The sequence below is a fragment of the Arachis ipaensis genome, chromosome B3 (assembly GCF_059453495.1).
Source record: "Arachis ipaensis isolate K30076 ecotype BB chromosome B3, ASM5945349v1, whole genome shotgun sequence".
In the NCBI taxonomy this organism is placed as follows: domain Eukaryota; kingdom Viridiplantae; phylum Streptophyta; class Magnoliopsida; order Fabales; family Fabaceae; genus Arachis; species Arachis ipaensis.
The window spans coordinates 70,111,308-70,136,647 of NC_142438.1; the positions used below are offsets into that span (position 1 = coordinate 70,111,308).

The 25,340-nt window shown below is 39.7% G+C and overlaps 1 protein-coding gene and 1 non-coding gene across 2 annotated transcripts; both read right to left on the reverse strand.

Annotated features, from left to right (window-relative positions):
* Positions 1 to 20,458: 20,458 nt before the first annotated feature.
* Positions 20,459 to 20,776, reverse strand: LOC148571034 (uncharacterized). Its single transcript, XM_088507192.1, has one exon. The coding sequence runs from the start codon at positions 20,774 to 20,776 to the stop codon at positions 20,459 to 20,461; it is 318 nt and encodes a 105-aa protein (XP_088363318.1).
* Positions 20,777 to 24,917: 4,141 nt separating this feature from the next.
* On the reverse strand, positions 24,918 to 25,025 carry LOC148571035 (small nucleolar RNA R71). The gene has a single exon (XR_015908246.1). It is a non-coding gene; the product is annotated as a small nucleolar RNA R71 (small nucleolar RNA).
* Between the last annotated feature and the right edge of the window lie 315 nt (positions 25,026 to 25,340).

Sequence of the window (25,340 nt, forward strand, 5' to 3'; positions counted from 1 at the left end):
GAAATACAAAGAACAGAGTAATCAGAGTAGAGTAAAGAGATAAGAGAAGAAGGGTAACATAGATATAAAGGAATGAGTAATCAGAGAAAAGTAAAGAGATACAGAGAACAGAGTAACCAGAGCAGAGTAAAGAGATACAGAGAAAAGAGAAACCAGAACAGAGTAAAGAGATATAAAGAGAAGAGTAATATATATATATATATATATATATATATATATATATATATATATATATTAGTTGCTTGATGCAACCCAGAGTTTCTGTAGGGATACTAAGTTACCTACAGCCATTTTCCGATTCCCCAGAGCAGAGCAGAGTTTCCTGTGTTAAGCAGAGGCCGTCTCAAATGAGCGGCTATTACTATCCTTTAGGAACGGAAAATCGTATCTGGGAAATCGGGATTACTCATGACCAGATAAATGTCGGGATTGCGAGCAGCCAACCGACACATGAGCTCATAGCCTGCACTAGGGCTAGACATGCATCATTCTTGTCTGCGCATCATTCTCTGTTGCATTCTTTTTTGTGTGTGATCTATTTCCTTATGTTTGTTTGCTTGTATGCTATTTCTGTGTTACATTTTCTTGTATTCTTTTGTTTGTGTTCTACTTTCTGTTGTTCCTACTTTCTCTTTCTATCTTTATCTTCTGTTTACTGCTTCGCTATATTCTGTTATTCGTTTACTAATCGACACCGTGTAAATGAACGTAACTAATAACCCCGGCCCTACTAATAACTCCCCAGTTCTTACCCCCTTCTCTCCCTTCCTCCCCTTCAGATGGAAACGGGTGTGATATTCTATGAAGTCGAAGACCTATATATTTACGAGGATCCAGTGTACTATGGTTACTACATTTTGAGTGCGGAGACTCGTATGAGATGTTACGCATTACAAAACCATCCCTTCTAACATCCTCTGTCTAGCCCGTATTTTGACCCCGATGCTCCTTACGACTTTCCCTTATCCTGATTACACCCTAACGCACCTGGGCATCCTTTTCCCGATGGTCCCGGACACCCTATACTAGCTCAACCTTTGAATGTGGTGGAACCTGAGCCTATCATTCCTAGTGAGCCCGAGTTAGCTGGTGACTACGTACCTGTGATACCACCAGAGTGGGACTTTCCCCCCTGAGCCGATCCCTGACTTTCCACAACCTGATGAGCCGACACTACCAGACAATGAGGTAGCTCCTATTTACGCGAACGGACCTGTGCTCACGAATGGTTTTGTACATAGTGACAGTAGTATTTCTGGTGGATCTGAGCATATAGCTGTAGCCGCAGACAATGAGGAGGAGGAGGATCCCTGAGATAGAGATATAGCAGAATGAGGAGATGGGCGAGCCTCATGACGATCTTCTGAACGGCCACGTGTAGATATAGTTTGACAGCCATAGGGGTACTCTTTTGATGACACTCTAGTCTGACATTATCTATTAGTTAGTCTCTCACTTGTGTTAGTACACCCGAGAGCTAGGAGCTATATAGTGGTTAGGCTAGCCTGGGCGCCAGTTTAGCAGCTTTTTGTATAGGCCAGGCCTTGGGAGTGTCGTGTATATATTAGCTACATAGGATGACGAGGATGTAAACTGACTTGATCTTTCGTGAACGCTACATGTTTTGTTATAGTGTACATGATGTATAGTATCAGCTGTTTCTATGTTTCTTTATGCTTCCTTATTATTTCTATCAGTGTGTGCTTATTTATTTTACTCCCTCGCTCGCAACGATATAATTTAAAAAAAAGTTACTCGTAAAATTGGCAACGTTCTAACAAGGAACAGGCTCATATATTAAATAATAGTTAATAATGAAGAAGGACAAGTTAGTAACACTTAGCTTCTTGTATGACCATGGCATACTGGAAGTTGGGTCGTTATAGATATGGGCTCAGAATTTTGCCCCTTACAGTGAACTTTCTTCCTCTCTTTTTATGAATAAGCTCCACATGCTCTAGAGACAGGACACGACTCACTGTATGTGGTATGACTGGCTTCTTAGTGAAGACAACTCCCATGCCAGGGGAGAGGCCTGCAGTTGGGACTTTCTTATCCCTCCAGCCTTTAGGTACTTTCTTCCGAGTACCTTTGTTCTCAGTGCTTGTTAATGACTGCCCAACACCAAACTTAGAATTGATGTTTGGGAGCTTAGTAAAGCTCTGCACTGAAAGAGATAGTTGGAACACTAGGTGTTGCACCATTGTCTCTTACTTATCAGAGGGAGAATTGGGATTGGACATCTTGAACAAGATGTAGTCCTCTCCTAGTTGGAAAACCATTTCTCCCTTTGCCACATTAATCATGGCTTTTGCAGTGGCTAGGAAAGGTCTTCCGAGAATGATAGAGTCATCCTCATCCTCTCCAATATCCAAGACTATGAAGTTTGCATGATGTAGTGGTCTTCAACCTTTACCAAGATATCCTTTACTAAGCTATATGGCTTCTTTATTGACTTGTCTGCCATCTCTAGTGAGATATTTGCAACTTGTACCTCAAAGATTCCCATCTTCTCCATTACAAAGAGTGGCATGCGGTTTATGCTTGACCCTAGTAATACCTTAGCGAGTCAGTGTCGATCCCATGAGGATTGTGGTTTGAAGCAAGCTATGGTTATCTTGCAGATCTTAGTCAGGTGAGTAAGATATGTTGGTATGTTGTTTAATTGCATAAAAGAAATAATGAGATCTGAACTAGGTTGACCTGTTTACAATGATAAGAAGATGGTTAAGGCCTGGAGATGCTTTGTTTTTCTGGATTTACTATAGTCTTACTGTCTTCTTCAATTGTGAATGATTTCTTCTATGGCAGGCTGTATGTGATTATCGCTAGTTGAGAGGTCACCAATGCTCCTCCAGATCTGATCCCTAGGGTTAGTTTGGATCCATTCTGATTGAGGGTGAAGCTCCTACAGTCTATTCTCCTTAATGATCCTACTCAAAATGCCACAGACAAGGTCGGATCTTCCGGATCAGAGAATGCTGCACTTTTGGGTTCTAGCCTCAACCACAGAGACCGTAATCTCCCCATACCTCGGCTGAACTGGTGTCTCGAGAAGTCCCCAATTTAGTCGTGGATTAGCCATCTAAGAGATGTATAATCAAGTTGGTGGTTCGATACTTTCTAGTTACGTATTCACACGAATCCAAGAAGAACACGGGTCGTTGTCAGGAATGTAGTCTTAGTATGAAGAATGAAGATGATTGTCACGGGTCATCCCATTCATCAAGTTGAAGAACAAAGATACATCTTAGAATTGATACAAACACGGATTGAAAAGAAATAGTAATACTTTTATTAATCCATAAAACTCAGCAGGGCTCTTCCCCTCAACTTAGGAGGTTTCGAAACTCATACTGATAGAAAATACAATGTGTAAAATGAAATATGGCAGATCTCTCCTTTTGAGGATCGTGTAAAAGTATTTAAATACTAAACTAATGACTAAGGATTACATAAGAAAGGGTAAAACAGTCTTTTAGTGCTAAAATCCACTTCTGGGGCTCACCTGGTGAGTGTTTGGGCTGAGCTTTGATGAGATCCACGTGGTAGGAGGCCTCTACGTCATTAAACACTGGCTAGGGGGTCTTCTTTAGGCGTTTAGACGCTGGTCTCCTCCTTTGGGCGCTGGACGCCTGGACTGGGGCAGTAGGCTGACGTTGAATGCCAGTTTTGGGCCTTTAATTCTAAAGCAAACTATAGACTATTATACATTGCTGGAAATCTCTGGAAGTCGGCTTTCCATAGCCAATGAGAACGCTCTATTTGGACTTCCGTAGCTCCAGAAAAGATCTTTCGAGTGCAAGGAGGTCAGATTTGGACAGCATCTGCAGTGCTTTCTCTGTCTCTGAATCAGACTTTTGCTCCAGCTCCTCAATTTCTGCCAGAAATTATCTGAAATTGCATAAAAACACACAGACTCAACGTAGAATCCAAAAGTTTGAATTTTACACTAAAACCTATGAAAACTTAATAAAACTTAAACAAAACATGCTAAAATCTATATGAAAATGATGCCAAAAAGCGTATAAAATATTCGCTCATCACAAGGCCAAACTTAAACTGTTGCTTGTCCCCAAGCAACTAAAAACATAGTAGGAGAGTTTCCAATGAAGCTCAGTTTCAATTAGATGAGCGGGACTTAGTAGCTTTTTGCTTCTGAACAGTTTTGGCATCTCACTATCCACTGAAACTCAGAAATGTTGGTCTCTTTAGGAACTTAGAATCCAGATGATATTATTGACTCTCCTAGTTCAGTTCATTTTTATTCTTGAACATAGCTTTTAGAATCTTGGTCGTGACCTTAAGCACTTTGTTTTTCAGTATTACCACTGGATACATAAATGCCATAGACACTTTAACTGGGTGAACCCTTTTGGATTGTGATTCAGCTTTGCTAAAATCTCCAGATAGAGGTGTCTAGAGTTCTTAAGCACACTCTTAGGATCTTTGGATCCTTTTACCCTTGCCTTTTGGTTTAAAGGGTTACTGGCTTTTTCTGCTTTTTTCTTTTTTCATTTTTTTTGCCATTTTATTATTTTTTGAATGCATATATTATTTTTTTTTCTTTTGCAACATGCTTTTTCTTTTCTTTTTTTTTTGCTGTATTTTCTTACTTCAAGAATCAATTTTTGAATTTTTCAGATTACCAATAATACTTTTCCTTTTTCATCATTCTTTCAAGAGCCACCATTTTAAAATTCCAACTTCAAATATGCACTGTTTATTCATACATTCAGAAAACAAAAGCAATGCCACCACATCAAACTAATTGAACTATTCTTATTTTATAACTTAAAATTCATGTATCTATCAATTCTTTTCAATTAAAATTTTCTTTTAAGCAAAGAAAGAGACATATGGAACATTTTATAACTTTAAGACATAGATAAAAGTGATCATGCAATAAGAACAAGAGAACAGACAAAACAACATAACAGAAAATGGAAAAAAATTACATAAGGAGAGGGGATTAAGAGAACAAATTCACCTTAATGGTGGTGGCTAGTGCTCCTCCTTGAGGATCCAATGTAGTGTTGATCTCTTTAATGTCACTCCTTTGTCTTTGTTGTTCTTCCTTCATAGCCTTTTGGTCTTCTCTAATTTCATTGAGGATGGTGGAATGCTCTTGATGCTCCATCCTCAACTGATTCATGTTAGAGCTTAATTCTCCCATAGAAGTATGCCATTAATCCCAATAGCTTTGAGAAGGAAAATACATCTCTTGAGGCATCTCAGAGATCTCATGCTGAGGCAGTTGCACAGGCTCATGTGCATGCTCTCTAGTTTTCTCCATCCTCTTCTTAGTGATGGGCTTGTCTTCCTCAATGGAGATATTTCCCTCTATGAGAATTCCAGCTGAATTGCATAGATGACAAATGAGGTGTGGGAATGCTAATCTTGCTTTGGTGGAAGGCTTCTCTGCTATCTTGTACAATTTTTGAGGAATCACCTCATGTACTTCCACCTCACTTCCAATCATGATGCAATGGATCATGATGGCTCTTTCAAGGGTCACTTCTGACCGGTTGCTAGTGGGGTTGATAGAGCGTTGGATGAATTCCACCCATCCTCTAGCTTTGGACTTGAGGTCAAGCCTTCTTAGTTGAATGCACTTGGCTTGGGAATCCCTTTTCCACTGTGCTCCTTCCACACAGATGTCTGAGAGCACTTGATCCAGTCTTTGATCAAAGTTGACTCTTCTAGTATAAGGATGTGGGTCTCCTTGCATCAGAGGCAAGTTGAATGCTAACCTCACACTTTCCGAGTTGAAATATAAGATTCTCCCTTGGACCATGGTGCTCAAATTCTTGGGATTTAGATTCACACTAATGTCATGATTTTTTGTGACCCATGCATTAGCATAGAACTCTTACACCATTAAGGTCTCAACCTCTTGGATGGGATTGGTTAGGACTTCCCAACCTCTTCTCCGGATCTCTCTTCGGATTTTCGGATACTCATTCTTCTTGAGCTAGAAAGGGACCTCAGTGATTACCTTCTTCTCTGCCACTACTTCATAGAAGTGGTCTTGGTGGGCTATGGTGATGAATCTCTCTATCTCCCAAGATTTGGAGGTGCCGGCTACTGCCTTTACTTTCCTCTTTCTAGAGGATTCTCCAACCTTGGGTGCCATTAGTGGTAATAGAAAGCAAAAAGCAATGCTTTTCCCACACCAAACTTAAAAGCTTTGCTCGTCCTCGAGCAAAAATAAAGAAACGAGAAGAATGGAGTAGAAGAAGAAGAAAATAGAAGGAGATAGGGGAAGAAGGAAATCTGCCAAGGGGGTTTGGATGTGTGTGAGAGGTGTGTGTATGAAGGGTTATAATGAGGGGTATTTATAGGAGTGAGCTAGGGTTAGGTTCGGCCATGGGTGGGGTAAATAGGAGGAAAATTTGATTTTGAAGTGGGTGGGGGTTGGTGGGAGTTATGAAAGAAAGAAGGAAGAAGTGGGGTAGGTAAAGATGCTTTGAGACCCACTATTCCTGAGATGCTAGGAAATTCAAAATCCCTGCCCTCTGCATTGGCGTTGAACGCCTAGGGTCTGCTCCCTGGCTGGCGTTCAACGCCAGCAACACTCCATCTAGAGTGTTCTATTTTTATTGTTGAATTTTTTTCTATCTATGTTCTGACAGCTGCATATGATCATGAACCTAAATAAATAAATTAAAGGAAAACAAAATTAAGGAAAATAAAAATAATTAATTAAGGTTGGGTTGCCTCCCAACAAGCACTCTTTTAATGTCACTAGCTTGACGGTTAGCTCCTTACAGAGATTGATATGGGCTCAGAATTTCACCCCTTACAGTGAACTTTCTTCCTCTCTTTTCATGAATGAGTTCTGCATGCTGATGAGCGGATAATTTATACACTTTTTGCCATTGTTTTTACATGATTTTTAGTATGATTTAGTTAGTTTTTAGTATATTTTTATTAGTTTTTAAATAAAAATCACATTTCTAGACTTTACTATGAGTTTGTGTGTTTATCTATGATTTCAAGTATTTTCTGGCTGAAATTGAGGGACTTGAGCAAAAATCAGATTCAGAGGTTGAAGAATGACTGCAGATGCTGCTGGATTCTGACCTCCCTGCACTCAAAATAGATTTTCTGGAGCTACAGAACTCCAAATGGCGCATTCTCAATTGCGTTGGAAAGTAGACATCCAGAGATTTCCAGCAATATATAATAGTTCATACTTTGCCTGAGTTTAAATGATGCAAACTGGCGTTCAACGCCAGTTCCATGCTACATTCTGGAGTTAAATGCTAGAAACAGGTTGCAAAGTGGAGTTAAACGCCAGAAACAGGTTACAAACTGGCGTTCAACTCCAAGAGAAGCCTCTACATGTGTAAAGCTCAATGCTCAGCCCAAGCACACACCAAGTGGGCCCCAAAAGTGGATTTCTGCATCATTTACTCATTTCTGTAAACCCTAGTAACTAGTTTAGCATAAATATGACTTTTTACTATTGTATTTAGAGATCTTTTGGAACATCTTTAGTTTTATCTTTAGATCACGTTTAGGGGCTGGCCATTTGGCCATGCCTGAACCTTCATCACTTATGTATTTTCAACGGTAGAGTTTCTTCACACCATAGATTAAGGTGTGGAGCTCTGCTGTTCCTCATGAATTAATACAAAGTACTATTATTTTTCTATTCAATTCAAACTTATTCCGATTCTAAGATATTCATTCACACCTCAATATGAATGTGATGATCGTGACAGTCATCATCATTCCCAACCCATGAACGCGTGCCTGACAACCACTTCCGTTCTACATTAGATTGAATGAGTATCTCTGGGATTCCTTAATCAGAATCTTCGTGGTATAAGTTAGAATCCATGGACGGCCATTCTTGAGATCCGGAAAGTCTAAACCTTGTCTGTGGTATTCCGAGTAGGATCAGGGAAGGGATGGCTGCGACGAGCTTCAAACTCGCGAGTGCTGGGCGTAGTGACAGACGCAAAAGGATCAATGGATCCTATTCCAGTATGATCGAGAACCGACATATGATTAGCCATGCAATGACAGCGCATTGGACCACTTTTACTGAGAGGATAGGATGTAGCCATTGACAACGGTGATGCCTAACATACAGCTTGCCATAGAGAGGAGTATGAATGATTGGATGAAGACAATAGGAAAGCAGAGGTTCAGGAGGAACGAACGCATCTCTATACGCTTATCTGAAATTCTCACCAATGAATTACATAAGTATCACTATCTTTATTTTACGTTTTATTTATCTTTTTAATTATTAAATCTCCATAATCAATTGAATCCGCCTGACTGAGATTTACAAGGTGATCATAGCTGGTTTCAAGTCGACAATCTCCGTGGGATCGACCCTTACTCACGTAAGGTTTATTACTTGGACGACCCAGTACACTTGCTGGTTAGTTGTGTGAAGTTGTGACAAAGAACTAAGATTATGAACGTGCGTATTGAGTTTTTAGCGCCGTTACCAAGGAATGGAACCATCACGATTTCTGCGCACCACATGCTCTAGAGATAGGACACGACTCACTGTATGTGGTATGACTGGCTTCTTGGTGAAGACAACTCTCATGCCTGGAGAGAGGCCTTCAGTTGGGACTTTCTTATCCCTCCAGCCTTTAGGTACTTTCTTCCGAGTACCTTTGTTCTCAGTGCTTATTAATGACTGCCCAACACCAAACTTAGAATTGATGTTTGGGAGCTTAGTAAAGCTCTGCACTGAAAGAGATGGTTGGAACACTAGGTGTTGCACCATTGTCTCTTGCTTATCAAAGGGAGAATTGGGATTGGACATCTTGAACAAGATGTAGTCCTCTCCTAGTTGGAAAACCATTTCTCCCTTTGCCACATTAATCATGGCTTTTGTAGTGGCTAAGAAAGGTCTTCAGAGAATGATAGAGTCATCCTCATCCTCTCCAATATCCAAGACTATGAAGTTTGGATGATGGAGTTGTCTTCAACCTTTACTAAGATATCCTTTACTAAGCTATATGGCTTCTTTATTGACTTGTCTGCCATCTCTAGTGAGATGTTTGCAACTTGTTCCTCAAAGATTCCCAGCTTCTCTATTACAAAGAGTGGCATGAGGTTTATGCTTGACCCTAGTAATACCTTAGCGAGTCAATGTCGATCCCATGAGGATTGTGGTTTGAAGCAAGCTATGGTTATCTTGCAGATCTTAGTCAGGTGAGTAGGATATGTTGTTATGTTGTTTAATTACATAAAAGAAATAATGAGATCTGAACTAGATTGACCTGTTTACAATGATAAAAAGATGGTTAAGGCCTGGAGATGCTTTGTCTTTCTGGATTAACTCTAGTCTTACTGTCTTCTTCAATTGTGAATGATTTCTTCTATGGCAAACTGTATGTGATTGTCGCTGGTTGAGAGGTGATAAACCCCTATTTTATGATGTATCTTGTGCTCAAATTGAGTGTTTTTATCAATTCTTCACCCACTTATTCATATGAATTGCATGGTTTTACTTTCCCATCCTTATTTTATAATATATGTGAAAATCTGTTTCCTATGCTTTAAAAATATTAAAATTAATTATCCTTTATTACCATTCGATGCTGTGATCTGTGTTTTAAGTATTTTCAGGCTTCATAGGGCAGGAATGGCTTAGAAGCCAGAAAGGAAACATACAAAAATGGAAGGAAAGCACAAAAATGGAGTTTTGAAGAAAATAGTAGTGACGCGTACGCATGGATGACGCGGACACGTGCCTTGAGCATAACACAAATGACGCGTACGTGTGACCGATGTGTACGCATAACAAGAAAAAACTCCAGACCACGCGAACGCGTGACCCACGCGCACGCGTGACGGACGCCACATGCAGGAATCTGCAGAAAACGCCCTCAGCGATTTTTGGACCCTTTTTCGGCCCAAATCCAAGCCAGAAACATAGAATATAAGCCAGAGAATGGGGGAATCAAAAGAAGAACGTTAGAGAACAAGTAGAACAATCATCATAGAACATTCAATATACACAATTTTAGGTTTAAATGTAGTTTTTAGAGAGAGAGGCTCTCTCCTCTCTCTTAGGATTTAGGATTAGGATTAGGATTTATGTTATGATTAGGCTACTTCTCTTCAATCACAGGTTCAATGTACCTTTAATTTATTTTCTACTTTTATTTATTTTATTACTTTAATTGTTATTTATCTTTCCAATTTGGTTTATGAACTCCATGTTAGGATTGATTTTCTTAATTAATACATATTGAGGTATTTTAGATTAATGATTGTTTTACTCTATTTATGATGCTTTCAATTTAATTTAGACTTATTTTCTTCTTTTGGCTTTGGTTAAGTAATTGGTAACACTTGAGTTGTTAAACTCAGCAGTTGATTGAGATTTGGGAATTGCTGATTGATTTGGATCCCTCTAAAGCTAGTCTTTCCATAGTAGTTGACTAGGACTTGAGGAATCAAGTTAATTAGTCCACTTGACTTTCCTTTATTTAGTAAGGGTTAACTAAGTGGGAGCCAAATCCAATTCTCATCACACCTGATAAGGATAACTAGGATAGAATTTCCAGTTCTTATACCTTGCCAAGAGATTTTCTAATTATTAATTTATTTTTCTTGTCATTTAAATTACTTGTTCCTTATTTTAAAAACCCAAAACAAAATATACTTTTTCCATAATCAATAATAAATCATACCTCCCTGCAATTCCTTGAGAAGACGACCCGAGGTTTGAATACTTCGGTTATAAATTTTATTGGGTTTTGTTACTTGTGACAACCAAAATTTTTGTACGAAAGGATTCTCTGTTGGTTTAGAAACTATACTTGCAACGCGATTATATTTTTATAAAAATTCTTTACTAGCAGAAATTAGTTCGTAAAAAATAGCGCCGTTGCCGGGGAATTACAACTTTGTGCCTTATTATTGGTTATTGTAAAAATTTTATTTTGCTTTTTAATTTGTTTTTATTTTTGTTTTTAATTTTTATTAGTTATTATGAGTTCTCACCCCCGTCGCTTTGAGTTTGGTTCAAATATTGTTGAAAGGAATGGAAGCTATAACAGGAACATGCATCAAGGTCAAAACAATCAGAGATGGACGGAGCCACGAGGATCTGATCAAACCTTTAGGCAACAACACCCTCCAAAGTACCATGGACGACGACCATTCAATAATACATGTCGAGACAATAGTTATGGTGGACCCCTTCGTGACAACCATCACCCACCAAATTACTACGGTCAAGAGCCATTCCGAGGTGCGTACCAAGATGATAGATATGGTGGACCCCCTTGTAGTTACCAACAAGCCCCATCATACGCCTACAAGCCACCTCATCAGAACCACCACACTCACAAGCCACCTACCAACACTCACTTCCATATGACCCTAACCCATATTCACACCAGTTCCAATCCAATTACTCCCAAGAACCACCACTTTTCTATGCACCATGTCCATATCCATCGACCCAAGAATCACGGGAGCGTCTCAAGGAAACAGTGGAAAAATTTCATGCAACCCTTCACCAACTGGATCAAGCAATCAATCGATTACCTTTCCGATATTCGGACACTCAAGGAACCCCATGGCTTCATGTGGACAATCTAATGAAGAACGTAGCATGAAGGAGATACTGGAAACTCCAATGGACAGTAAGGAGCATGACTTTGTATTGGAACAAGTGGAGGAAGCTGAAATTATCGAAGAAGAAGAATTGGTTGAAGACTTAGGAGATGCTGAATCTCCATGGGAATCCAGAATTGTGGAGAATTCCGTCAAGGAATTTGCAATTGATGCTAAAGAGGATAGTGCACAGCCCCCAAAGCAGGTATCTTATGAAGAACTGGACGGAACAACTCAAGAAGCGAATTTCCTTGATAATAATAATCACGAGTCAAGTTCTCATAGTAATGAACTTGTATCCGCAAGTGAATTATTTGAGACTGAAGAATCTTCCCCAAGTGAATACGAAGATGATGCGGAGGTAGACTTCTCTCAACCTCCAAATTATGACTTGAGTAATGAGGAAGATATCGAAGACTTTGATCAAGACGTGGTTGCAGTTGAAGAAGTTTGCAAGAAAGTGGAGCAATTCACAGAAGAATACAAGGGAGTAGAGCTTGCGAAACCCCTGGAAACACCTTTTCCAAGGCCATTACCATCCAATACAAACTTCAAGTGGGTAAAATCCTTAGCCTTTATCTTTACTTTTCCACTTGAATATGGTTTGCTTGAAACAGATGGCCAGCTTAGAGCTCTTTGCGGCTTTATGAGTAAAAGAGAAATGGTTCGCACTCAGAGCTGGTATGCAAGATTCCATGAAGTTCCACACTTCAATTTGAGGTGCAAGGATTGGTTTCGAGTTCGATTGCATGGGTCTCGAAAGATGTTTGGTCATCTTAGTGAGAATTCAAATCACGTACCGCCCGGCTGGAAAAATATAGATCAAGACAAAGACGGTTACAAAAGCAAGGTTTGGGATCCTGGAATCTATTCTGACATCCAGCACCCCGGGAACCTGAAAACCTGTTTGAACTTACTCAAGGGTTTTACGTGCCTTGTTTGGGAGCCCGGAGGCTGTTGGCATTCCAAACAGTGGTGGAGATTTTTAGATGAATTCAAGCACAAGCCACCATAACAGGGAGCTTAGCAAATGTCCAACTTAAGGACTTTAACCAAAAGTTCTAGGTGGGAGACAACCCACCATGGTATGATCGTTCCCTTTTCAATTTTTATTTTATTTCGTTTTGTTTGTTTTTATAAGTTTTATTTTATTCTATTTTTATTGAACCTGGAATTATTCATAACATCCATACCTGCATTTGCATTTGCATACTGCATATATATAATAACAAAAAAAAGAGCACCCCACGCGTGCGCATGGGCCACGCGTGGGCGTCGATTGCAAATCAGCGTCAAACATCTAATTCCCAGAAAGTTGGGCTGGAATCGTGCGGCATTGGGCCACGCAAACGCGTCAACGATGCGGTCGCGTCACTTTCGCTTCACACACCATGCGAAAGCGTGGGCGACGCGTACGCATAGCGTGGAAATCTTAGCCCCCTAATTGGAAACAGAGAGTTGCGCCAAAACAACACTGGAATTGTGCATTTAGCACAATTCTGAGCGACGTGTACGCGTGCACCCCACGTGTGCGAATGGGCCACGCGTGGGCGTCGATTGCAAATCAGCGTCAAACATCCAACGCCCAGAAAGTTGGGCTGGAATTGTGCGGCTATTGTGCGTTAGGCACAAATTGGGCCACGCGAACGCGTCAACGACGCGGTCGCGTCACTTTCACCTCACACACACCATGCGAAAGCGTGGGCGACGCGTACGCGTCACGTGGAAATCTTAGCCCTCTAATTGGAAATAGAGAGTTGCGCCAAAACGATGCTGGAATTGTGCGTTTAGCACAATTCTGAGTGACGCGTACGCGTGCCCCATGCGTACGTGTTACTTTCATTATCTCTCAATCACGCGATCGCGTCAATAACACGTTCGCGTCATTGCCTTTTCGCCTCAATCACGCGATCGCGTGACCCACGCGTTCGCGTGGATTTGAATCCACTAACCCAACCCACACGAAACCCTAACCCATTTCGCGTCACTTTCCCTCCAATCCCCCTTTGCACTCTCTCTTCTCCTCTCCCCAACCACCACCTCACCACCGCCCCACCCTCACCGAGCCGCAACCACCACCACCCTCATACCACTCACCTCCCTCGCCCCCTCCCTCTCTTTCCCATCCAGAACCCCCTTTCACCCTAAACCACCACACCGCCACCCTACCCCGCCACCGAACCGCCGCCGTGACCGCCTCCCCGCACCACCGCGTCACCACCACCGTATTCTCTCTGATTCCATATTCTATACCTATACAAACCAAGTTCCGCCAAACGCCGATTCCGTTCCCAGTTTTTAGTTAATTCCGCAAATTTTTTTCAGATTATGTTTGAATTAGGATAGTTAGAGATGCATGATCATAGTGGATTTTAGGTGGTTAGGTAGCTAGGATGTGGTTAGTGGATTTATGCCTGGTAATTGCACCGTTCTTGTTAATTATTTTATCTATTTCGCAATTTTGAATATGCTGTGATGATGATGTTGTTCATATGCTGTTCTTTACTATTCTTTGATGCAGATTGAGTTTGTTTATTTTGAATTCATGTGAATTACTATTTGTTACTCTTTTCTGCACTATTTTATTATCATATGAACTGTTTTTGCTATTGTTTATTACCTGGGAATGTCCAATTTTTAGACGAAATGCTGCCCAATTTTTTTTAAGCAAATTATTTCACTCAAATACCATTCATGAATTAGTTTTAGAAATTTTTAAGTTTGCACTAATTCATTTCAACCAAAAAAATTCATTAATGCACGGGCTAGCTTTCTTATTTTTCTGATTCCCTTATTCATTATATTGCCATATTGATGATTTTACTTTAATTTTGCAAATCTTTTCTATAACTAATCATCAATAATTTACAATTTTTACTTGAATTTGAGTTACTTGTTTTCAAATTTGTGCAATTTTAGTTAATTGGGAACCAAAACACCATGCCACTTACTTTAACTTCAATTTTACTCTTAACTACTTTAACTTTCTAACTTTTCTATCAGCTTTCAACTAACCACTTTCAAACCACTTCAAGGCATGATTACTGTTTTTCCTGATTAACAAGAATTCTGCATATAATAAATTTTGTATTGTGATTTTCATTTCACTTGAATACAATTCAAAATTTTACATCTATTTAACTCAATTCATGCTTATATTGATACTTTATTCCTCTTTTGCCACTCTATGCTTAAATTGATAAATTCCTATTTGCTTACCTATTTTCCTGCATTAGTTCTTAAACTGTATCCTGGAATTTCTGCTTTTCGAGATGTCTGACCCTAAAAGCAAAGGAAAGGGCAAAGCAACCACTGGCAAAAGAAAAAGAGGGGAATCCTCTACCTCTATTTTGGATATCCTCCATGACGATTCCTAGCGGGAAAAGAACTTTACCCCGCAGGAAAAAGCTGATCAGCTACTGCCTGCCATAGACCCTGTCAAGTTTGCCAACAGATCCTGTGAGCTAAAGTATCCAGTTTTTGCCACTTCCAGGAACCTATACCTGGAACGGACCCTCAAAATTCCAGAAGAACTCAAACAATACACTTCAGAACAAATTAAACAGAGAGGCTGGTTCTCCTTGAAAAGAAACTTGACTGAAGTCAACTCATCCTGGGTCAGAGAATTCTACTGTAACTACTTCAAAATGTCCATGGATGCAGTACAGCTCAAAGAAAAGCAAATTCTGATTACTGAGGAAGCCATTGAAGAAATCCTCCAACTTCAGACTAAGTCAGATCAGCCAGACGGTTACCAAAAGGCTGAGGAGGATATGAGATTCATGAGATTTGACTGGGATGCAGTCAAGAGGACTATAGCTCTTGATCCTACTGTCCCATGGGTCATGAGCAAGTCCACAGTGGCCCCAAAGGGAATTAAGCTCATTTATCTGAATGATGAGACTCGGCTTTGGCAGCAGATTTTGAGTAACTACGTGATGCCGAGCACTCATGAGACTGAGGTGCCAGCTGCCATGATTACCCTCATCTGGTGTGCGATGGAGGGCAAAGACCTATATCTTCCCCGCTTTATCCGGTATTACATGGACATGGTCCATGTTAGAGGCACTATCCCCATTCCCTACTTGATTACTCAGTTAGGCCGCCGAGCTAAGGTGCCCTGGGAGATTGCTGATGAAAAGCCAATCGCCACAGATTGCAAGAAGATTATCCCTCACAGCAGGAAGTTCTAGGCCTTGGGCTACCGACCTCCTTTTCTCACTGACTCTGCTGAGGCAGCCACATCTTCTACTGCTCCTTTAGCACCTACTGCCCCAGCCACCACTACTGCACCCTCACCTACCTCAAAGCCCATCTACCACCTCGTGCATTGCCTATTTGACCGGTTGGACCAGATGGAGTGCCGCAACCAGCGGCGATATGAGAGATCTGAATGTCGTAGCAAGCGACGCTATGAGCACTTAAAGTTGATAATCCGATCCAGCAGTGACATCCCCTCTGAGCCTGACACCCCTTCTGAGCCATCTGAGGAGGAGGCGGATGATCATGAGGAGGAGACACGTGCAGAGGCTAAGTAGGCAGGACCTGAGCAGGCTGCGCCACATCATGAGGAGCCCATCAAATACAATTGGCTGATCCAGAGATCCCTCTACGGACAGGGCCTCCGCTTCAGTAGGCAGATCCTCCGACACTCATACAGACTGTAGAGCCTCAGATCACCACAGAGACACCTACTGCACATCCGTCCGGAGATGACCCTTCTTCACACCCAGCTTGATTGAGCATCGAGGACGATGCTTTTAGTTAAGTGTGGGGAGGTCACCATCTCTGGCAAACTTTATTTTTGGTGAACCACTTTTCAGAATCTCTTTTATCCTATTTTGTTTATTTTCTGCATTTTTATTTTTATTTTTATTTTATCTTATCTTATTTATCTTTCAGTACTTGCACATTTTTCTTTTGCTGTATTTTTACTTTATTTCTGCATTTTACACTTTGGTTTATATATATATCTTAGATATTTAGTTTAGTTTAGTTTGCACTTTTAGCTTATTAAGTTATGATATAGAAAATATGGATTAATTAGCTTAGTTTACCCTTTTAGTATAAGATAACTATGTTTAATTGAAAATAAAAAGAGTAAACTAGAAACTTTTAGTTTAACAGAATCACAACAGTCCACACACACTATATATATAGCAATAAATGTTGGTTAATTGACAACATTTTTCAAGGAAAATACTAAATTTTATAAAAGCCATTCTAAGATTCACATTGAATTGAATGAAAACTCTTGATTTCTACTTGCATGACATACATAACTGATATATAGTTTTTGAGCTAAAGAACACACAACCCGTGAGTTTTTGAGCTTAATTGTATGGTTACATTCAACCATAAATTTCATTCTTGTGTGTTTTGCACTTCTTTTCTATGCTTGTAATCTTAACTTTGTTTCAATCTATATGTCCAATATAGAATGTAGATACATACCCGCATATGATTGAGGCCATCATTTGAATTTTTCCTCACTTATCCCAAATAAGCCTACCTCCTACATGATCTCAAACAGCCTACCTCCTACCTCCTAGATGCGTCACACATGATCTCAAACAGCCTACTCCAACTTGGCCCTCTCACAATAGGAGCTTGGGTTAAGGCAATCTTCAGCTTGTCAAATGCTTCCATACAATCTTCACCCAAGTCAAACTCTACATCTTTTTGTAACAGTCGGGAAAGGGGTAGTACAACCTTACTGAAGTCCTTGATGAAATGCCGGTAGAAACCTGCATGATTAAGAAAAGAACGGACTTCCCTCACAGAAGAGGGGTAAGGTAAACCAGAAATAATATCAGCCTTTGCAGGATCAACAGATACACCAGTATTAGAGACAACATGACCTAGAACAATACCTTACTTTACCATAAAGTGACATTTTTCAAAATTAATCACAAGGTTTGAACTAGTACATGTTTCTAATACTCTAGCAAGATTATCCAAACAAAGGTAAAAAGAATCACCATAAATACTTCCATACAGTGATAAAAAAGATCCGAAAAGATGCTCATCATGCACCTTTGAAACGTAGCCGGTGCATTACATAAACCAAAAGGCATTTTTTTGTATACATACGTTCCAAAGGGGAATGTGAAAGTGGTTTTCTCTTAGTCTTCTGGAGCAATATGGATCTGGAAAAAACCAGTATAGCCATCTAAAAAGCAATAATGTGATTTACCTAACAGACAATCAAGCATTTGATCGATGAACAGTAGTGGATAGTGATCCTTGCGAGTGGCCAAGTTCAAGCGCCTGTAGTCGAAGCAAACTCTCCATGAATTCTACACTCTTGTGGCCATGAGTTCCCCATTCTCATTCTTGACTATGGTGATGCCGGACTTCTTCGGAACCACTTGTACCGGGCTAACCCACTCATTATCCGAGATTGGATAGATAATATTGGCTTCAAGTAGTCGGGTCACTTCTTTCTTCACAACTTCTAGAATTATGGGGTTCAACTACCTTTGAGGTTCACGGATAGGCTTGGCTCCCTCCTCTAGAAAAATGTGATGCTCACAAACTTGAGGGCTTATACCAACTATGTCTGCCAAACTTCACCCAATAGCCTTCTTATTTCTTCTCAGTACATTAAACAATCGCTCCTCTTGATGGAAGGTAAGCTCCTTTGCAATAATCACCGGGTGCTTTTGATTTTCTTCAAGATAAGCATACTTAAGGTGGGGGTGAAAGTGGCTTCAATTCCACATTTAGCTCAAGGCTTGGCATTTGATTATCCGGTAGCACTGAAGGTGGCAAGGTGTCTTCATCATATTCAGGGAGTTTCTCCACACTTGCACCTTGAACCATGTTCTTCTCATCAACTATATCATGGTGGACTTCGGCCACAATATCATCAATTATATCACACTAGAAGATAGAATGGTCTTCTGGTGGGTGCTTCATAGCATCATCAAGGTTAAAACTGACTGCTCTTCCATCAATTTCGAAGGAGTAGGTACTCGAAAAAGCATCCAATTTAAACTGAGAGTTTTCAAGAATGGCCTCCCTCGCAAGATAGATGATGGTCTTCCGGGGTCATTAGGAGGCATCTCAAGAATATAAAAGTCAATTGGAAAAGTCAACCACTTAATGCTCACTAAGACATCTTCCGCAATGCCAACTACCGAGATTATGCTTTTATCCGCCAAAACAAAACGGGTTGCCGACCTTTTCAACGGTAGAATCTTCAATACATCATAAATAGATAATGGCATAATGCTAACACAAGCACCTAGGTCACACATGCAGTCAACAAATTGTATACCACCTATAGTGCAAGTAACTAAACAAGGACCGGGATCACCACATTTCTCCGGTATAGCACTCATCAAAGTAGAAATTGAGCTACCCAAAGGAATAGTTTCTAAATCATGAATCTTTTCCTTATTCATGCATAAATCCTTTAGAAACTTAGCATACTTAGGAACTTGGCAAATAGCATAAAAAAGGGGAATAGTTACCTCGACCTTTTTGAATATATCTACCATCTTGGGATCTAGCTCCACTTTCTTTTTAGTCCTCCTAGCTAAGGTGGGAAAAAGGAATTGGAATAGCCTCTTTCAAAATATTTCTTCCTTAGAAACTCTATCCTTCGATTGAGCAACTTCTTCTTCGACCGCCTCTTGTACCTCATCCTCGTCTTCAACATCTTCTACCTCAACAACATCTTCATCATGAGTGGCTTCTCTTGAGCTTGGCTCTTTGGGACTCCTCTCTTGCAATATAGTGCCGGACCTCAAGGTGATGGCATTAATTCCACCCTTGGGGTTAGGTAAGGATTGAGAGGGAAGTGCACTAGAGCTTAAAGGTTGAGAATTGGAGGTAGAAGGTGGGTCCATACAGGATAGAAGGGCTTAGATGGTAGAGGTGAGACCGGTGATGCTAGAGGCAACTAAGGCTTAAAGCTCTTTTTGCTCTTGAATAAGAGAGCGAAGCGTCTCATCTTGGTTGGAGGAAGAAGGGGGATAGGTAATTTGGGGGCTTATGGTTGGGTGAGTTGAGGTACTTGAGCTTGCCTTTGGTAAGGTGGTTGGTATCTTTGACCTTGGTTTTGTTGTTGGTAAGGAGGGTTTTGTTGATACTAGTTTTGTTGGTAATTGTTGTTCCACCTTTGGTTTCCACCATTGTCTATTCCTCCTTAGTTGTAGTTGTCTCTCCATCCTTGATTGGGGTTATCTTGCCAACCTTGGTTGTAGTTACCACCTTGATTATAGTTACCACCTTATTGATAGTATCCTTGATTTGGACGGTTGCAATAAGCATTGGTAGCTGCCAAGGTGTTGTCCTCTTGGAGTTATGGACATTCATCGGTATAGCGAGAATAGCAAGCATAAATCCCACATACTCTCTGAGGAACTAGTTGTTGACATTGTTGTTATGGAGGAGGTAGAGGTTGTTGTTGATTGAGTTAGAGTTGCTTGAGGATATTGGTTATCTCTCCTAAAGTCTTGGTGAAGGCGGACTCAGTACTAGAGGAAACTTCCGCAATAGCCTTGGGATGATTATTCATGTGCTTTGCATGTTGGGTAAACTAGACTAAATCAGTGATAAATTGCCATGCTTCTGCTGCCATTTTGTACTTTGTCAAAGAGCCATTACTCAAAGCATCCAAAAGGATCTTATCCTGAGGCTTCATGCCTTGGGAAAAGTAACTAATAAGCACCAACTCGTCAATCATATGATGGGCGCACAAATCAAGGAGCTTCCAAAAATGTTCTCAATACTCATAGAGAGTCTTTGATTCACCTTGAATGATGCAAGAGATTTCCTTTCTCAATCTATCCATGACCTCCGGTGGGAAGAATTTATCCAAAAATTCCCTTCTCAGCAAATCTCAATTCGTGACAACATTCTCGGGTTGAGCGTAGAACCACTCCTTTGCCCTTCCCTCAAGAGAAAATGGGAAGGCATATAACCAAATGGCAACCTCATCCGCAACATCCCGCCTAGCAGTTGAACAAGCCATTTGAAAGTCTCTATGGTGCTTGATGGGATCTTGAGCGGGTTGACCATGGAACTTAGGAAGTAGATTAATCAATGAGGTCTTTAGCTCAAAATCGGCATTCAAATTCGGATAATGCACTTGAAATGGTTGGAGAGTGAAATCCAGAGCTCCTGCCTCCTTGAGAGTGATTCTTCTAGGAATGACCATAGTATCGGTACATAAATCAATGGAAGAGACATCAATAGATTTAGTGGGAGAGGAGTTAGTTTTTTCCTCAAATGATGCTTCGGATTCAACCTCGGGTAAGTGATAAACTCCAATTTTGTGGTTTATCTTTTGTTGAATTTAGGGGATTTTATCAACTTATCTCACATTTATTCAATGAAATAGCATGGTTTTGTGAATTTCTCTTAATTTGTGCTTAAGAGTGAAAACATGCTTTTTAGGCCTTAAAACTGCTAAATTTAATTCACTATAATTCCATTTGATGCCTAGATATGTTTGTTAGGTGATTTGAGGTTTAGAAGGCAAATATTGGGTTGAAGAAATGAAGAAAAAGCATGCAAAAATGGAGAATTCATGAGGAAATAAGGATTTGCTGAACTGAAGGCCACACGCACGCGTCACCCACGCATACTGATGAGCGGATAATTTATACGCTTTTTGGCATTGTTTTTAGTATGTTTTTAGTATGTTTTAGTTAGTTTTTATTATATTTTTATTAGTTCTTAAATAAAAATCACATTTCTGGACTTTACTATGAGTTTGTGTGTTTTTCTGTGATTTCAGGTATTTTCTGGCTAAAATTTAGGGACCTGAGCAAAAATCTGATTAAGAGGCTGAAAAAGGACTGCAAATGCTGTTAGATTCTGACCTCCCTGCACTCAAACTAGATTTTCTGGAGCTACAAAAGCCCAATTGGCGCGCTCTCAATTGAGTTAGAAAGTAGACATCCTGGGCTTTCCAGCAATATATAATTGTTCATACTTTGCCCGAGATTTGATGGCCCAAACCGGCGTTTCAAGTCAGCATAAAAATTCTGGCGTCAAAACGCCAGAACTGGCATAAAAGCTGGAGTTAAACGCCCAAACTGGCACAAAAGCTGGCGTTTAACCCCAAGAAAAGTCTCTACACGTGAAAGCTTCAATGCTCAGCCCAAGCACACCCCAAGTGGGCCTGGAAGAAGATTTCTGCATTAATTACTTATTTCTGTAAACCCTAGGCTACTAGTTTTCTATAAATAGGACCTTTTACTATTGTATTTTCATCTTTGGACGTTTAGTCCTTAGAACTTTGAGGCTGGCCATTCGGCCATGCTTAGACTATTTTTACTTATGTATTTTCAACGGTGGAGTTTCTACACACCATAGATTAAGGTGTGGAGTTCTGCTGTTCCTCATGAATTAATGCAAAGTACTATTGTTTTTCTATTCAACTCAAGCCTATTTCTGTTCTAAGATATCCATTCGTTCTTCAACATGATGAATGTGATGATCCGTGACACTCATCACCATTCTCACCTATGAACGTATTTCTGACAACCACTTCCGTTTTACATGCAATCAAGCTTGAATGTGTATCTTTTGGGTTTCTAATCTAAGATTAGAACCTTCGTGGTATAGGCTAGAATCATTGGCGGTCATTCTTGAGATCCGGAAAGTCTAAACCTTGTCTGTGGTATTCCGAGTAGGATCTGGGAAGGGATGACTGTGACGAGCTTCAAACTCGCAAGTGTTGGGCGTAGTGACAGACTCAAAAGGATCAATGGATCCTATTCCAACATGATCGAGAACCAACAGCTGATTAGCCGTGCGGTGACAGCGCATTTGGAACATTTTCACTGAGAGGACGAGAAGTAGCCATTGACAACGGTGATGCCCAACATAAAGCTTGCCATGGAAAGGAGTATGAATGATTGGAAGAAGGCAATAGGAAAGCAGAGGTTCAGAAGGAACAAAGCATCTCCATACGCTTATCTGAAATTCCTACCAATGAATTGCATAAGTATCTCTATCCTATTTTATGTTTTATTCATATTTTAATTATCAATTCTCCATAACCATTTAAATCCGCCTGACTGAGATTTACAAGATGACCATAGCTTGCTTCAAGCCGACAATCTCCGTGGGATCGACCCTTACTCAAGTAAGGTTTATTACTTGGACGACCCAGTACACTTGCTGGTTAGTTGTGCGGAGTTGTGATAAAGAGTTGAGATTACAATTGTGCGTACCAAGTTGTTGGTGCCACTGATGATCACAATTTTGTGCATCAAGTTTTTAGCGCCGTTGCCAGGGATTGTTCGAGTTTGGACAACTGACGGTTCATCTTGTTGCTTAGATTAGGTAATTTTATTTTATGTTCAAGCTTTTTACTTTTTATTTTCGAAAAATATTTAAAAAAAAATATATTTCTATTCTATTCTTCAGAGTTTTTAAGAATTAATTCTAGAGTTTCATGATGATCTGTTGAAGTCTAGCTGGCTGTGAAGCCATGTCTAATCTTTTGGACCGAGGTTTCAACTTATCATCACAATGGCTTGTTGAGTTCTATCAATTTTGCTGTTGAGAGTAATGATCTGCTAAAGCTTGGCTGGCCATTGGCCATGTCTAGTATTTTGGACCGAAGCTTTCACTGAAAGCTTGGCTGGCTAGTAAGCCGTGTCTAATTCCTGGACCGGAGTTTTAGACTAACATTGCATGATTCCTGAAATTCTCATTAGGAATTTTGAAGTCCTTTTTTCTCTTTTTCCACTTAATTTTCGAAAAATCACAAAAAAAAAAATTTATAAAATCTTAAAACAAAAAAAAATATATTTCTTGTTTGAGTCTAGTGTCTCTAATATGAAAATTTCTAAGTTTGATGTCTTTCATGCATTGTTGATTTAATCTTAGTTTTTCATGATTAGTTGCATTTTTGATTATATCTCATCATTATAAAAAAATTCAAAAAAATTTTCAAAATTATGTCTTTTCAAGTCAATAATACAGAGAATTGAAGATTCAGAACATGCAGCAGAGAAATTACATAGAAAAAAACTGGGCGTTTTGAGGAAAACTGGCGTTTAAACGCCAGCCAGAGTACCTGGCTGGGCGTTAAACGCCCAAAAAGGTAGCATTTTGGGCGTTAAATGCCAGAATGGATACCATTCTGGGCGTTTAACGCCAGGAGGACACTAGAGGAAAGATTTTGTTTTTAATTCAAATCTTTTTCAAATCATATCTCTTCAATCATATCTTTTCAAAATCAATTTCCTTCCGATTTTTTAAATTATTATTATTTTCGAAATTCCTTGCTACAATTAATGATTTAAGTTGTTACTTGCCTATTAAGAAAGGATCAAATTTTAATTCTAGAATCATATTTTTAATTTCCTGTTAGTCAAGTAATCAACTTTAATTTAAAAAAAAATTTCTCTTTTTAATTTGATTTTCGATCACATCTTTTTCAAAATTAATTTTCAATCATATCTTTTTGATTTCTAAGTTTAAAATTTTTTCCAAAAATCACTTAATTTCTTTCCCAATCTTAGTTTTCGAAAATCATTTACCAAATTTTCAAAATTTCTTTTAATTATTTCAAAATCTTTTACTTTAATTTCGAAAATTCTTCCCCTCTTCTCAAATTCTTCTATTTAAAGGACTAACACTTCTACATTATCAGCAATTCGAACTCTATCCCTCTTGATAAGTTCGAATTCTCTCTTCTCTACCTCATCCTTCTATTCTTCTTTTCCTCTGACATCTCAAGGAATCTCTATACTGTGACATAGAGGATTCCATATTTTCTTCTTCTCTCTTTTCATATGAGCAGGAGCAAGGACAAGGGCATTCTTGTTGAAGCTGATCCTGAACCTGAAAGGACCTTGAAGAGAAAGCTAAGAGAAGCTATAGTACAACTCTCTGTAGAGGACCTAACAGAGCTTTTCAAACAAGAAGAAGCCATGGCAGCCGAAAACAACAATAATGCCAACAATGCAAGGAAGGTGCTTGGTGACTTTACTGCACCTACTCCCGACTTCTATGGGAGAAGCATCTCAATCCCTGCCATTGGAGCAAACAACTTTGAGCTTAAGCCTCAATTAGTTTCTCTAATGCATCAGAATTGCAAGTTTCATGGACTTCCATTAGAAGATCCTCATCAGTTCTTAGCTGAATTCTTGCAAATCTGTGATACTATTAAGACCAATGGGGTTGACCCTGAGGTCTACAGACTTACGCTCTTCCCTTTTGTTGTAAGAGACAGAGCTAGGATATGGTTGGATTCACAACCTAAGGAAAGCCTGAACTCTTGGAAAAAGCTAGTCAATGTCTTCTTGGCAAAGTTCTTTCCACCTCAAAAATTGAGTAAGCTTAGAGTGGAAGTCCAAACCTTTAGACAGAAGGAAGGTGAATCCCTCTATGAAGCTTGGGAAAGATACAAGCAATTGATCAGAAGGTGTCCTTCTGACATGCTTTCAGAATGGAGCATCATAGGTATCTTCTATGATGGTCTATCTAAACTGTCCAAGATGTCATTGGACAGCTCTGCTGGAGGATCTCTTCATCTGAAGAAGATGCCTGCAGAAGCTCAGGAACTCATTAAAATGGTTGCAAATAACCAATTCATGTATACCTATGAAAGGAATCCTGTGAATAATGGGACAAGTCAGAAGAAAGGAGTTCTTGAGATTGATACTCTGAATGTCATATTGGCTCAGAACAAAATATTGACTCAGCAAGTCAATATGATTTCTCAGAGTTTGTCTGGAATGCAAGCAGCAACAGGCAGT